The sequence below is a fragment of the Macrobrachium rosenbergii genome, chromosome 26, assembly GCF_040412425.1.
Source record: "Macrobrachium rosenbergii isolate ZJJX-2024 chromosome 26, ASM4041242v1, whole genome shotgun sequence".
NCBI lineage: Eukaryota > Metazoa > Arthropoda > Malacostraca > Decapoda > Palaemonidae > Macrobrachium > Macrobrachium rosenbergii.
The window spans coordinates 4,801,008-4,818,507 of NC_089766.1; the positions used below are offsets into that span (position 1 = coordinate 4,801,008).

Here is a 17,500-nt window from a genome sequence, read left to right on the forward strand (position 1 = left end):
ACGTCGTTTAATAATTTATTGACAATCTTATCGTAACACACTGACTTATAACTCTCTCTCTCTCTCTCTCTCTCTCTCTCTCTCTCTCTCTCTCTCTCTCTCTCTCTCTCTCTCTCCTTTGAAGAGCTAAGTAAAGTTACGTCGTTTAATAATTTATTGACAATAATCTTATCGTCACACTGACTTTAATAAGAGCTAAGTATTTATTGACAATAATCTTATCGACTAACACACTGACTTATAACTCTCTCTCTCTCTCTCTCTCTCTTCTCTCTCTCTCCTTTGAAGAGCTAAGTAAAGTTACGTCGTTTAATAATTTATTGACAATAATCTTATCGTAACACACTGACTTATAACCCTCTCTCTCTCTCTCTCTCTCTCTCTCTCTCTCTCTCTCTCTCTCTCTCCCTTTGAAGAGCTCTAAAAGTTACGTCTTTAATAATTTATTGACAATAATCTTATCTCACACTGACTTATAAATCACTCATGCTGTATAATAACTTCCTGACAATAAACTCCATCTTTCAATATACTGACATAACTCTCTCTCTCTCTCTCTCTCTCTCTCTCTCTCTCTCTCTCTCTCTCTCGGGAAAAGTCAAAGCCATGGGAATGGGACAGGTAGAATAGTACCTTTAAAATCCTAATCCACCTGCGCAGAGAGAGAGAGAGAGAGAGAGAGAGAGAGAGAGAGAGAGAGAGAGAGAGAGAGAGAGAGAGGGTCACTCTGAAAATATGCTCCAGGGTCACTTTCATTTGAATGCCATGCAATGTCTCTCGCACGGATTTCTGAAACTCTCTCATTTGAATGCTCTCAATGTCTCTCTCTCTCTCTCTCTCTCTCTGCTCAGCGTATTCCGACTTTCTTTACATTAATCATCGTAACTGGCAGAGAAATTATTATTTTCTTTTTTATTTCTCGGGGTTAAATTAATGTCACATACTTTACCTTACTTGACTACCAATCGAAATACAATACGTGTGTATGTGTAAGTGTATATATACATACATAACAGAGAGAGAGAGAGAGAAAGAGAAAGCCTAGCGTCACAGCAGACGACCATAATAAAAAAAAAACACACACACAAAAAATAAAAAAATAACGAACTACATAGCCTGTCTGGGAAGATCTAAAGTCATCCTACACGGAGCATGCGCAGTAGACGCAGAAAAGTAATAACGAGCCTATGGAAAGCCACGGTCAAGGCAGGATGGCTGGGCCCTTGCGGTCTGTGGAGTTCAACGAGGTTTTTCGGAAGTTACGGAAAACGGATCATTATAACATATGTTGGAGTTGTTTGTGAGTGTTTGTGTGTGTGTGTTTGTGCGTAGGATTTCTTGTTTGTGGCTGCGTATCTCCAAGTACCGGTACTTCTGTGTTAGTATCTTATAGGTTTGTACTGATGGAAATAAACTTGTAAGGTATCATATACAGGATATATATGTATGTATGTAAGTATGTATATATATTATTATATATATATATATACATATATGTATATATATATGCATGTATATATATATATATTTATATATATATATATATATATATATATATATATATATATATATATATATATATATATATATATATATATATATATATATATATATATATAGAGAGAGAGAGAGAGAGAGAGAGAGAGAGAGAGAGAGAGAGAGAGAGAGAGAGAGAGAGAATTTCTTTATCACATGCAATCTATCAATCAACTGACATACAGATGTGCAGTATAATTTCATTATTCACACAAGAATTACACTCGTACACATGCACACACACACACACTCCTCGATACAACAAAACCAATCTGACTATAATAATAATAATAATAATAATAATAATAATAATAATAATAATAATAATAATAATAATAATAATAATAATAATATTTCTTCCACCGGGAAATGCGAAGACCATCTCTCACCCGTTTCACGTTGATGTGGACCGCATACCGTTACGCATATGGGAACTCTAAACAGAGAGAGAGAGAGAGAGAGAAAAAAAAATTGTCGGAGAATTGAAGAGCAATCAAGAAATTCAGAAGGCGTTGACCACCATCGGGCTCAACCTCCACTTCCGGTGGGGAGGAGGAGGGGGATGGGGGGAAGGGGGAGGGTTAGGGAGGGAGTGATGGATGTTTATATATATATAATATATATATATATATATATATATATATATATATATATATATATATATATATATATATATATATATATATAGCAGTGTTCACTCACCTCTATTTACCAAATAAGTAAATAATCATAAAATAAATGCATATATAAACAAATACTGTATGCAATTAAAAAATATTTATCTCCAGTTCCCGTAACAAATACAAAAAATATACATTATCTATCAGTGTATACCACATATAAAAATAGTAGCAAGTGAATAATAATAAAAAATAATAATAATAATAATAATAATAATAATAATAATAATAACAATTAATATACTTTGGGTATCAAATGTTTAAATATGATGGTAGCCTTGTTGCATTAATCCAGTATTCGTTGAACTCTTTTAATTCTTTTTACCATGAAAACAGCAGTTTTTATTTATAAAAATATAAAAATCGAAGGTTTTCGACCCCGTGAATAACCTAATATTTTTATAATAAAACCCCTAATAACTTTGGCATTTTACTAATAAGAAGAAAAAAGGATAATAATAAAGAGTAACGAATAATATAAGATTAAAGCAACCACGGCTGCCATCATATTTAATAATAATATAATAATAATAGAAAGAAAGAAGTTCCATCACACACACAACATACAAATGGCTAAAATTACCTCGACATAAAATAACTGCGATGAAAATAACTGGTTTCCGTTACCAACCATGAAGACTTGCACTCCACTCAACAGGTTTTCCACTTTTTATTCGACGACAAACCTAAGAACTTTACACTCTACTTACTGCCAGCGACGGCTACGAACTCTAAATGATACGGTTTGGTCTCGTAAAAGAGAGATGTGTATGTATATGTGGGTGTTTGTTATGTCTGTGTCCATGTATATGCGTGTATGTACGTACGTACATACGTACATTATATCTACGTATGAGTGCATGTGTGTGTGTGTGTGTGTGTATATGTGTGTGTATATATATATATGTGTATATATATATATATATATATATATATATATATATATATATAAAGCCTAATTAACTCTTATTTAAACAGACCTGATTATTATTATTATTATTATTATTATTATTATTATTATTATTATTATTAAAACTCAAAAGATGACAAGTAACTAACCAAATTATGAATTGAAAAAATCCGAGTGGGAGGGACCTAACCCCACTATAATTACACAAACAAACAAACAAACACAGTCACTAACAACACATGTCTGTTGGTGTGACTTCCTTGAGCATAACATGAAGCTCTAGGGCTTCTTCACTTGCCAAATGGAAAGACACTACGGAACGAATACATAAATTTACGTAATGTTACAAAATAACACAAGGCATGGCGGATGTTATTCTGGATTTATGAAGTAGACTTTATTGTATAATTATTCTTCATCATTTATTTATATTATAATTAATTTCTTACTGACTTTTTATTACAACTACTTTTAATTTCATCATTAAATTAACTATTTCACCAATTGTCTTCAATATTGTCTATTCTATCTGTGAGTATATTATGCTTCTTTCCTATGTTTCTAATTACCTTCTTCATCCGGGCATACAGATATAATTCTTCAATATTGTCTTTTTCTCTGGGGTATATCATTCTTCTTTCCTATGTTTCTAATTACCTTCTACATCTAGGCATACAGATATAATTCTTCAATATTATCTACATCATTCTTCTTTCCTATGTTTAGCATCTAGCCATTCTTCTTTCATTCTTTTTCCTATGTTTACAATTACCTTCTTCATCAAGACATAAAGATACAATTCTTCAATATCATCTATCTATCATTCTTCTTTCCCGTGTTTACAATTACCTTCTTCATCCAGGCATACAGATACAATTCTTCGATGTTATCTATCTTCTCTGCGAGTATATCATTCTTCTTTCCCGTGTTTACAGTTACCTTCTTCACCCAGGCACACAGCATGCTATTTATATAGGTCTGTTACTGTTACATTTGTTAACCTGCGATAACGACAAAAACATAAAGCTTATCGTTCGCAAACTGACGATCAAAACAGCAATGTAACAGGAACTGAGCTTTCAGGTGGGATGGTGACGTCATTTCCTGTTATTTTCCCGTGACGTCACGATCAATTCGGTGTGATTAGTTTGCACTGAATTTAATATAAAATTTAGCCAAAGATCAAACGCTGGGACTTATAAGGACATTCCGCGCTCAGAGGGAAATTGACATGAAAAGGTTTGAAAGGTGTAACAGGAGGAAAACCTCGCAGCTGCACTATGAAACAATTGTTAGAGAGGGTGGAAAGTCAGATGGAAGAAAGAGAATATGAACGGAGGTACAGTAAAAGGAATGAAAGAGGATGCAGCTAGGGGCCTAAGGAAGGGACGCTGCAAAGACCCTTAAGTAAAGCCTACAGTGCACCACGTGAGGTGCACTGACGGCACTGCCCTCCTACGGGGGTGTGAATAATTTCTACTCTAATCTAAATGGAAAAAGTGTTAAGGCTTACAAAATAAGTATAATAAGACCTGCAACATTAAAAATGCCTTATCTAAAAAAAAAATAGATATAAACAACTATAGTATTTTACATTAAAATTTACAAATAAAAAAAAGATATTTGAATTTAATGCAAATCCCGACTTACCAAGACATATCTGAACTGGAAGCGGGCCTCCAGCATCTTGAATTTCCTCTGTCCGTTCCCTATGATGAAGTCTGCGGGCGCCGGAGGGCGTCCTTCGCACACCCACGGCAGAAAGGGTCCTAAACGAGTCCCCCCTTTTAACCAAGGAGGCGTGGGCGTGGGCGCGGACGTCGATTACAGACGCCCAGTACGCAAATATTTTAGAAATGTCACTTTCTTTAATTATGCACCGGAAATTTCCTTCTCGTAATCAATCAATCCTTCCATTGTTAATTATTTCATTAAGGACGTTTAACAAATAATAACAAGTTCCTCAAGGATCGTAAATTGGCCATGGGAGTTTACAGAATCGAGTGGCAATGAGTCACAATAAGAGCGTACACAAGATTCCCTGACTTGAAGAATCGTGGTGCCAGGTTAAGTGTTGTCTGCAAAACCACCCCTTGGGCTGAGGGTATATTGGCAGATAGAATCCCCTTCCTCTGCCGTTACTCAAGAAGTACGACGGGAAAGGCCTAAGACGCCTCTTTCCTCGGTGATTCCGCCTCAGACACTGGAGCACGCCTCAGTGCCAGCCACCTTCAGGTAGTGGCACTCTCCCCAGACGGTGCCACGGGAGATGAAGCCTTGTAAGTGTGGGCGGACGAAAGTTTCAAGACCCCTTATAGACAACCTAATACCAGACAGCTTCCTGGAGATAGGCTTTACGTCTTCACAAGCTTATTCGGTCGGAAAGTAAGCTTTCTTTTGAGGCTCTGAGCCCTTGGTTGTGTCCGGTCGGGAAGCTTTGGTGTAATATTGCATTTAACACGGTTATCTAAAAGGATGATTTAGTAAATACCCCTTTTAATATTTTCCAGGTGATCGATTTTTTTATATAAGCGCAATCATATCACGTTCATTTTCAGGAAAATGCTCTTAAACATATATCATGTACCTAATCTTCAACAGAAAATTCGGAAGGACATTTGGGTTCCATAATGGTAATTACGAAACCATTCTTTTTTTTTTTTTCTTAACAAATATATTCCCTTGAGTAGCCGACACTTCTCGTAGTCACTTAAAACTCTCCTTTTTGGTATATACTCAAGAACCCTTGAAGCCACTTAAAATAATTTTTTCCTCTGTAAGTATTCACTGTTTTCCAAGGCTCTTCAAGAATCCAAAGTTAAAGTACTGACTTGTACAGTAGACAATCGCGAACTCTTGAAGCCACTTAAAAATATTTTCCCCATGTAAATAATCACTAAATATTCACTAAGTTTTCTAAAGCTCTTCAAGAATTCACAGTTAGTACTCAAAGCCCTCACAACATACCGCTACAAGCCACAATTACAAACAACCCCTCAATTAAATACTCCTAATATCTCAATTACAGGCAATCCCTCAATTAGACACTCCTAATATCTCCGTGACTCAGTTTGTCACAGCCATTGAATGGATGAATCTGTCGACCTGTCACTTTCTTCGTCACATTCTTTTATGGTATGAACGAGGCACTGGTAACCTTCACATTAAGCCAACTGATGCCAGACATAGATGAGATGTCTATGGCGGCCATTAACGCTAATAATGGATTACCTGTGATACAAAATGAAATTATATTCGTCTCTGATAAATTTGAAATGAAAATGAAATAATTCCATATATATTCTTTATTATTATTATTATTATTATTATTATTATTATTATTTATTATTAGTATTATTATTATTATTAATATTGTTGTTATTATTATTATTATTATTATTATTATTATTATTATTATTATTATTATAATTATAATCAGACTGTTAGGAGACTTAAGCAGGTCTCAGAAAGTTATAATATATATATATATATATATATATATATATATATATATATATATATATATATATATATATATATATATATATATATATATATATATATATATATATATATATATAATAAATACGTATATATATAAATATATCTATATATTTATATAATATATATATAAATATATAAATATATATATTGTATATTATAAAATATATATATATAAAATATCTATATATTTACATAATATATATATAAATATATATATATATATATTTTATATATACATATATATATCAATGGATTTATTCACCATCGTTATTATTATTATTATTATTATTATTATTATTATTATTATTATTATTATTATTATCATCAAAAGTCAGATGAACCGGTGCATCTCATCAGCTGATATCAAACACCAATCTTGGTTTTTTACACGAGTTGAACGAACTGAATCATCACTGCTGGCTCCAACATGGTTCCAATTTAGGAGCGGATTCGAATCCATTTGTATACCGTTATAATCACTCAAGCGAAGGCAATCCAATCTTTAAAAACTTGACTCATCACTTACGATAGTAACATATTTGCAGACTGCAGTGCTGAATTTTGGCTAAACAATACTATTAATACTAATAAATTACTCGTTTATAATGCAAAAATCAGACATACATTATACACACACATATATATACAGTATATATACATATATATATATATAATATATATTTTATATATATAAATATATATATATATATATATATATATATATATATATATATATATATATATATATATATTATATATATATATATAATATATATATATATATAGTATATATATATATATATATATATATATATATATATATGTATATAAATATATATATATATATATATATATATAAATATAAATATATATATATATATACATACATATATATATACAGTATATGTATAATGTTTATTTATATATATGCATAAATATAAATTATATCCGTTTATCGAGAGAGAGAGAGAGAGAGAGAGAGAGAGAGAGAGAGAGAGAGAGAGAGAGAGAGAGAGAGAGAGAGAGAGAGAATGATTTTTTCTTTTTACTTCTTGATAATCTGCGTTAAATGGTGTCTTTCTAAAACAGCTACCAATGCCCTGAGATACAAAATAAATATAAAAGAAAAATAGAATAAAACAAAGCATTGCTGAATAAATAAAATCTCAGTCCTCGATCTGGATAAGTTCTATAAACAAACGAACAATAAACGAAGCGACAACAGAGGCACGCCGGTCACGCGCACATGACGAAACAAACAGTCCCCAAACCGCGCCTCCTTAAGCCTGACACTCCCCAAGACACGGGGACACGAACGTTTCACTCAAGAGCATGACGGGAAAACATTTACCGAGAAAACGTTCGTTCTGCAACGTGACTGGAACGTGGGAAGTTCGCGAGGTCAAACGGTGACTGGGACGAGCCGAGTTATCGGGGTCACGCGACAAACATTTGGGTAACAGGTCAGTAACATTCCGGTGTTACGTGACCCTCCTTCGAACAATGGCTATGTTTGACTGGCCGACATAAAGTGGGGCTGGTACCTGCCTTAACCTACTCATTTGGGGAGTCAATATTTTACTGTTAGGGAGCACAGAGGGTACAATGTAACCCAACGGCCCTTTTCTAGACCAGGCCCGAAGCTCAGGAAATGGACGCTGACCTCATATGAATCTCTTCCTTTATGTACTTATATGATTCATATGATTTCCATTTTCAATAGAAACAAGTAAAAAATGAGCATAAGAAACTTCGGCGCAATCGAGTTTTCTGGAAAGATTATGATGTATGAAACTCATAGCCACGGCCCATGAAACTCTCAGCAGCAGCATGGTGGTGGCCCAGCGGTGGCTTATGTTGTTGGCACCTATAGCGGTGACAGACGCACGATCATGGCTAACTTTAACCTTAAACAAAATAAAAACTACCGAGGCTAGAGGACTGCAATTTGGTATGTTTGATGATTGGGAGGTAAATGATCAACATACTAACTTGCAGCCCTCTAGCCTCAGTAGTTTTTAAGATCTGAGGGCGGACGGACAGACAAATAGCCATCTCGAAAGTTTTCCTTTACAGAAAACTAAAAGTAGCAACGTATTCCAAAATTACCATCGGATGATATGTCCAATATCATGACCTTATCTTGTCCAGGTACGAAGTCATGAAAAGAGTCCAGGGAATGAAATTTGGGATTAGTTCCCGAAAGAAGTGATGAGCCATCTTTGTTACGTTTGTTTATATTTTGCGCGGATCTTTCCTAGGTAGTGAACCCCCCAGGGTTTTAACCCAGTATGTATCCACCTTTGCGGCGTGTTTAGTACAAGCTGGTCGGGGATGACCGTAAAAACAAACAAAAGACTGTAAATATCATAAAGATAATGACCCCAAGGAAATATTAGTCTTAGATAACGACCTCCGAAAACCCTGGGGGGTCACCATCTAGGAAAGATCCTTTTGCGCGACGAAGATGAAAGTTTTAACCACAAATAAAAACCAAACAATGTGGTTGTACAGAGGGCCACGTAAAACTCCAACATTCCGGTTGAGAGTAGAAATCAATTTCTGAACTTATTTCACATTTTTATCAACCTCCATTAAAATACAAAATAAAATATCGCAAAAAAATTAATAAATGTGTAGCAATTGTATAGTGAACCATTAAAGAAAAACAATTCAAGATTCAAAATAAATAACTAAAAATACAAGAGACAAAAATATATATAAAAAAGGCCTAAAATGAGTAAAAGAAAAAAAATATATACAAAAACACAAAAAAAAATTAAAATATGATAAAAAGGTCCAAACGGGTCATAATAAATGAAAATACGGACACGACAAAAAAAAATAAATAAAAAATAAAAAAAAAAAGTTGAGCAAGACGCTTCAGTGCAAAATCTCCAGGCTTGCATTCACCACTTAATGCAAGCAGACAATGACATGCACAACTGACAAATGCAATGACGTTGTAATAATGCACATCACTGCAATTGCATAGCAGGTGCATCCCCGAAATGCAAGAGGGTGTGTCAACGCAAGCAGCCAAGCAACAATCAAGCAACAGATTGCATGAATCGTCTGGCAGACTGGTATGAAATTGAACGCCGTGGAATAATGACACTGATTTATGGAGAAACCTGACCTCGTTTTAATTAAGGGATCGGCTGGTTATTGCAGGTGAGGCCTGAATTGATATCCTGGGTAAAGTTCTTGTCTAAAATTTTTACAGATGTATTTCATATTGCTTTCCCAACACTGTAATGCATAAATCATAACCTTGTATGTATGTATGTATATACAATAAATTATATATATATATATATATATATATATATATATATATATATATATATATATATATATATATATATATATATATATGAATGTCTTTTTTCCTGTAATACTACAGTGTAATATGAAAATATAAAACACTATTTAAAACGTTGAAATATATATTTAAATAGTGTTTTATATATGTTTATATATATATATATATATATATATATATATATATATATATATATATATATATATATATATATATATATATATATATATATATATTTATATATATAGGAATATATATATTGCATGAGTTAACGTTCAATTTCTAATCTATCTCTCTCTCTCTCTCTCTCTCTCTCTCTCTCTCTCTCTCTCTCTCTCTCTCTCTCTCTCTCTCTCTCTCTCTCTCTCAATATATATATATTATATCCACCTTTCTATAAAAAATTTCAAACAGACACACAAAAAGTAAATCATATTTTCTCATAATAAAAAAACCAATGCAGTCATGATATAATACTCATGAAGGCTGGATAGATCTTACGCAAAAAAACAGTCGATTCTATTACATAACGTTACGAAACATCATCACCTTCGTCTATTTCACAACGGAAAAAAGAAATACTCGGCAATAATGACCTTGACTGGCGTTACACCAATATATGGTTAAGGTCAACCACGATTAAATATACGCTTTTAATACATAAGGTAACTTCATTTGAAATGGGCAGACATAGGAATGGGGTGGGGTGGGGGGGGGTGTTTGGTGACTTCAACGCAAGCTTCGGGAAAATAGTTATCCATCTCGTGTGACTGGCCGCCGACATCTGAAACCTGCGGTGGTAAGATTCCATTTCTCTCTAGCTATACGTCTTTTATCTGTAACATACAGATTTCTGTACGTAAGAGAGTGCTTGCATTTTCATTTTATATTTTTTTTGTAACTCATTTTTCACATGTAAGGGAATGGATGAAAAATAAGCTATGAGGAGCAGTTATCAGTCAGAGGTGATTATTGTAGGTAAGCAAGAGGACGAATACGCCACTCAAGAAAAAGTGAGAGAAATGCAAGTAATAAAAATAAAGTTGGGAAAGCGTATAAGAACTTTGGGTAGAATGTCGTTAAGCTCTCCTAAAGGAAAGTAAATGACGTGTGAAAGGCTAATTAATTAATGGAACTGACATACAAATATAGATGGAAATGAAGTGACTCGATGGAAATTTGTACTTGGAAATCTGAATTTAAAAAATAGAAGAGATGACTATTATAATTATAGAAGCATAATGTTCCCAAGTATAGAAGGGAAGCTGTATGGTAGGATTTTGATTGAGAAAGTAGGACATGATGATAAAGGGACTGACAGCGGAAGGTAAGGGTGAATGAAAACAATGAAAATGTGTGGATCAAGTGTTTGTCATGAAACAGTTATGTTTTATGTTAGAATTCTGAAAGTGACTGGAAAAGGCACTAAGAGGCATATACCCGCCTGGAGAAAGCTTACAACAGAACAGATTGGGGGAAAATGTAGAAGGTGTTACTGATTATAGATAAGTTGTTGAAAGCAAAGAAGTATTTATCCAGAAAGAATATAGGTGCGTGCAAGATTAAGGGGAGTGCCCTGGGGGTTAAAATCTTCCAAAAAAATGTGATTGGAGCCACAGAATGTTAGGGAAATAGCTTAATATTAAAGACACACAGCAACACGAGAGAGAGAGAGAGAGAGAGAGAGAGAGAGAGATTTCCTGTGCACCCATAATTCCACGTGACGCAAATGACGGGGAAATTTAGACTTCAAAAGGAGGAAATTGTCACATGAAAATACCGTACCGCAATGTGCGAGTCTGCATGTGTCACCCCTTCTATTATCTCTCTCTCTCTCTCTCTCTCTCTCTCTCTCTCTCTCTCTCTCTCTCTCTCTCTCTCAAGATTAATGGAAGGCATTAGGTATTCCGCAATTAATTTTTTTCTTTCGTGGTTCTTACTGGACATTTAAAACCTAATGACAGGGCAAAGTAGTACACATGAAAATTCTCTCTCTCTCTCTCTCTCTCTCGTCTACTTTTATCGGTCATTTCCATGCAATAAATCTGAGAACAAAGGGAGCAATATATGTTCGTAACAATTTCCTCAACGCCAAAGGTACTGTCATCAGCTACTGGGGTCTGGTACTGTATTGGAATATACAGGAAATTCCTACCGCCACCGCCCCCGCCCCGCTCCGTCTCTTTTATCCCCAATTTCCCTTCTAATCAATACCTTCACAACCCGTGACAGAAGATTATTTCCCAATGATCCTACTTTATCAAAAAAAAAAAAAAAAAAGAAACAAGAAGAAAACCAGATCGAACTAGTTTACTCAGCGCGCCCAGAGAAATCTTCCAGTCATGTTTATCAAGGACCATTCTTTGCGACAAATTCTGAAGATTTTTTTTTTATTCCCAGAAGCCAATGGGGCTATCAACCAAATGTCCTTACGTAGCCTTGATCTGAAGGGGAAAAGGAAGCGACTACTTGCCCATTGAAGGGTAGAATGATGTGAGTTGGGAAAATGGGAGGTGGTGGTGTGTGCCCAAATTTGGCAGTAGAGAAAAATAAAGCCAGTCAAAGGGTTCAGGAAGTCAGAAATCACTTTGGGAAAGAGATAGAAAGTTCAGTAGAACAGTCTTGCCTGTCAAAATGATAGCTAGGTATAATCATATCCTTAATAAAGAATCACAAAGCTATGGTTCCTATTTTTAGAGAGGAAATATGCTGATATACGTGTAAAATGATACGTGTCAAGGCATACTGTTAATGAGAGAGAGAGAGAGAGAGAGAGAGAGAGAGAGAGAGAGAGAGAGAGAGAGAGAGAGACTGGCATAAACCTCACACGATCATTAATAGAAAGCTTAAATGAAGCCGCTATGCTAAACGGGACAGCTGTCTCTGAAATGGTGGCACGGTGCCCCTCCCCTCCCCTTTCCCTCCCCCACCCGAAGACGCATTACACAACCCCCTCGTTCGCCGCCGACCAACACTTGACACTTACTTCGAAATGACGTAAGTGCGGGAGCCGCCGAAACCCGCGAGTTAAGAGCGCAGTGAATGGACACGAAGCGCTTCGCAGTCACCCAGCGGAAAGTGCTTGAAAGTCGAGGATTTCGGGGTGAAAGCAAGCACAGGGTGCAAAGAGACCCCGGAACTTGAAATGCAAGTGGAAAGTGGTGGCGAAATGTTAAAAGTTTCAGAGGAAAAGTTTCGGGAGGGGAAACCATGTATTTAGGTGACGGTGGAGAGATTAGCAAGAATGTACATATTCGAGTGAGACATGAAAGGTTATTCAAGTTAAAAGCTTCACAATTAATTCAAGCATGGTCGTTAAAGAATACAGAAAAGAAGGTTGAACGTTTTCATAGCATCAAAACGTCACGTACAGCAGTTAAATATTTATATGAAAGTAAGTCTGAATTACTGTTGAACCCAGAAAATGTTGAAATATTTATGACAACTGGAAACAAAGCAAAAAAAAGAAAAAAAACAAAGAAAAAAAAAAGTAGGAGTTTCACACGAAAGTTAAAAATGTCAAAGAAATCATAAAATTTGAGCGAAAGTTACGGCTTCATAAAAATAAATCATGAATATTTGAAAGGAAGTTTTAAAAAAATTAAATCATTGATTTTATCATTGACAACTGATAACAGATGGAAAACTGAACCTTTAAACAAAATGCCAATGTTTCCAAGAAAGTTTAAGGAAAATGTTTCTTCTCCATTCTCTCGCTTTCACGAAAAGCATAAACAATTTTTATGACCTTCCGGTCTTTGACTGCTTTAAGCTTAAATTTATGAATAATGAAGTGAAAGACATTGTAACATCATTTTCCAGAAAAACAATATTCGAACCCATACTTGGAAATAAGAAACAATTACCAAGATCTAAACTCCTACTTCTATATTGGAAAACAGAAACTTGAGATGCACTGCAATAATCCTAGCCTATACTTGGAAATAAGAAACAGTTACCAATATCCAAACTCCTATGTCTATACTGGAAAACGACACCTTGAAAGGTACTGCTATAATCCGAACCCATACTTGGAAATAAGAAACAATTACCAATATTTAAACTCCTATTTCTATATTGGAAAACAGCAACTTGAGATGCACTGCTATAGTCCGAACCTATACTTGGAAATAAGTAACAATTACCAATATCTAGACTCCTATTTCTATATTGGAAAGCAACTACTTATCATGCACTGCTATAAACGTTCTGGTACACGTTTTTCTCTCGCAATATTTAAATCACAATGCCCTCTTTCCCTCTCACAACCCCTGCTGTGACAACACAATTCACGCACTGGTGGTTAAAACACACAAATACAGGGAAAATATGTTTACTAGACGTTACAGAACATCCGCCATGGCATAATTTACATTCATGAGACACTGCTCAAGAGTGCCTTTAGTTTTTCAACTTAACTATATTTGGGAGACTTAAACATGCTAATATATCAGGACAAAAAGTGCTGATTAGATGTGGCATTTTTAATAAGAAAATTACTTTTTCATTATCATGCTAAGCCTTGAATCATCATAATGATCTATGATAAACGTCATATCAGTAAAAAATTATGGAAGTTGCTTATAAAAACTTCTCATACATTCCCATACATTCATGATCTGAACTAAGAATAAGCATTTCCCATACATTTTCCAAAACTAAAATAGCCTAATCATAATAATGCCCCAACCTACAAAAGAAAAAAAAAATAATAAACATGTAAACACAAAGAGTAACCTTGTGATTTTTTTTTTCTCCAAATATTCTTACGTAGGATCACTATTCTCTATGGAACAGGAACCACAAAAGGATGGCCAACGATCCATAAGAGTGACTTTTTGAAGCCTTGATTGTTGGCAACACTTCCGCGTCATGGCAGATAAAACTGTAACACAGCAACATAAAAAAAAGAATAAAAACTATTCCTGTGGAGCACTCGGGTATAATCTTCCTATATGCATGTCTTACCAAAAGCCACACTCCCTGGGATAATGAAGATGCCAAACGCTTCCAGACTAGAATATAATAAATTTAACTCTGTCTAGAAGCATCTGGCAACTACGTGTCCAGGGGGCGTGGCCTGTATCTTTCCTTGAAACGAAACCAGAACAATCCTGCATTCAACGGGAACTACCCCAAAATGACTATCACAAAAATGTTACTGGAAAAAGCAAAAACCATGAAGGTACTGTTCACAATATTTTTGACATCAGCCGAATCGAAAATGGAAAAATTAAAGAAAAAAAGCTGATTCATTACTTCTACAATGTGAATGAATCTTATTTGGCCAAATTCCAATTGTATATATATACTGTAGTAACAGCAGGGCAATTTTACTTATAACTTTGAAACGTGAGTTGAGTAAGTAAATGAAAGTAATGTGCATGTTAGTGTGTAAGTACATTTCACTAACATTTCTATTTACAGTGGGTAAATAAAGCCTTTGAAACACCTACTTTTTTATATACAAATATATACACACAATATATACAGTATATATACACACATTTAAATTTATATATTATACACATACACATGGAGAGAGAGAGAGAGAGAGAATCTTAGCATTGCACCAGTGGCTACAATGGACTTACACCGAATACTCGGCCAAGGAGACTTCAACGCACACTGCACTCAAGTAATGATCTAACACGAGCCCAATAAACTACTACGGTTGCCATATTCATAAGCAATCCGGAGCGATATCTCACCGAACCGGCTACATAAATTATCTACTTCCGGATAATCGGAGCCGGTCTATTCAAGTCCGATATATTGGGCCGGTCTGGTCATGTGTCCGGTTTAGCAAACCCTGTCCTGATATACACCACTTGTATGGGATGTAACGTTTGCAAAATCACAGAAAAAATTCATAAGTAATTATAAAAAAATAAAAAAGAAGTAATTAAGTAATTACTCCGTATTAACAAGGTAATGCAGAATCACCTTGAAGTCGAATGAGCTAACGAAGGTGGTAATGAGGGTAACGAATCTCTTAAGTAGCGAACATCAGAACAGGAAGCCATCAATGCCTTTTTGGCAAACCGCAACACGACCGGATTGCTAGCGCGTCCATGAAGTATTAAAAAAATAAAAAAAAAAAAAAAAGGGAAAGGAAAGTTAGAATATATGCAAATTATAAGGGATGAATAAAAGAGGAAAGGAGAATAAGGGAAAATTAAGAAAATTAAATGGGAAAAAGAAAAGAAATGGAAACAAAGATTTGAGGGAATGAATACAAAATATTCAGTTAAAAGGAAATTATATATATATATATATATATATATATATATATATATATATATATATATATATATATATATATATATATATATATATATATATATATTCAAGTGGACGAATAAAAACAATAAAAAATACTGGGAAAATTTTAAGTATCTATTAAAAGACTAAAGAAAAATATTAAGAACTAAAAAAATACGAAATTCACTTGGATAAATTGATAACGATAGAAACTAGAATAATATAATATCAACCTGCAATTCTAGGTAGATATTATATTGCTCCATTAAGCGGTGCATTTCAGGGCAGGATTCACTATACCGGACGCATAACTCGACCGGTCCAGATAAACCGGACTTGACAAGACCGGTCCCGGTTAACCGGACGGGGATACATAGCCGGCCTGGTTAGATGTCGCTCCGGACTCTCCAATGGTATGTTGACTATAGTAGGTTATTGGGGTGTATAGGATCACTATTCATATGAAAAGTGCGTTGACATCTTGGCGGAGTATTCAGTAAAAGTCCATTGTAGATGATGCAATGGTAAGATTTTCTCTCTCTCTCTCTCTCTCTATACATCTCTATATATATATATATATATATATATATATATATATATATATATATATATATATATATGTGTGTGTGTGTGTGTGTGTGTATATATATATTAATATATATTTATATATGTATGTATAAATATAGATGATATATAGATATATATACACATTATATATATATGTGTGTATATATATATATATATATAAATATATATATATATATATATATATATATATATATATATATATATGTGTATATATATATCACTGTTTTGGTTGCCGTTAAAAGCTTTATTACATCCGGTATAAAAATAATTAAAGAGCAGAAACATAAAAAAAAAACGCAGATATAAACAACATGAAATGCAAAGAATTACTCAAAAGAAAGTTGGGAATAAACAAAAACAGAAAGAAAAGAATATAAAACAAAAACGAGAATAACACGGCAAAAATGTAAAAAAGAAAAACTTCACCGCACGAAAACAAATACCAGTTAACTAAAAACACCAGGAACGCTGAAAGCGAAATTCATCAAACGGACCGACATCGTCAATAACCAATTTCCGTCCCTTTTCAAAGACCGTCGTTGGTGCTTGCAGGCATACCTGCTCCTCCGAGCGACAGCTCAAGCAATAGCTCAAGATGGAAAGCAGGGAAAATCGGGTTCCCCCCCCCGCAACAAGGTTAGAGAAAATGTGACAGTGAGGAAATGGAGAGATTTCGAATTCATGAGGGAAAAT

The 17,500-nt window shown here is 34.3% G+C and overlaps 1 protein-coding gene across 7 annotated transcripts in view; it reads right to left on the reverse strand.

Moving 5' to 3' along the window:
• peo (pendolino) overlaps positions 1 to 17,500 on the reverse strand; it is a 161,101-nt gene that overhangs the window by 75,348 nt on the left and 68,253 nt on the right. Inside the window, exon 2 of one of the 7 annotated variants that reach the window (XM_067128011.1) lies at positions 4,777 to 6,357. The exons of the other annotated variants lie outside the window; for them this stretch is intronic. Coding sequence (XP_066984112.1) covers positions 4,777 to 4,812 — 36 coding nt within the window. The 5' untranslated portion in view covers positions 4,813 to 6,357. The remainder of the gene's footprint in view (positions 1 to 4,776; positions 6,358 to 17,500) is intronic. 7 annotated transcript variants of the gene reach the window in all.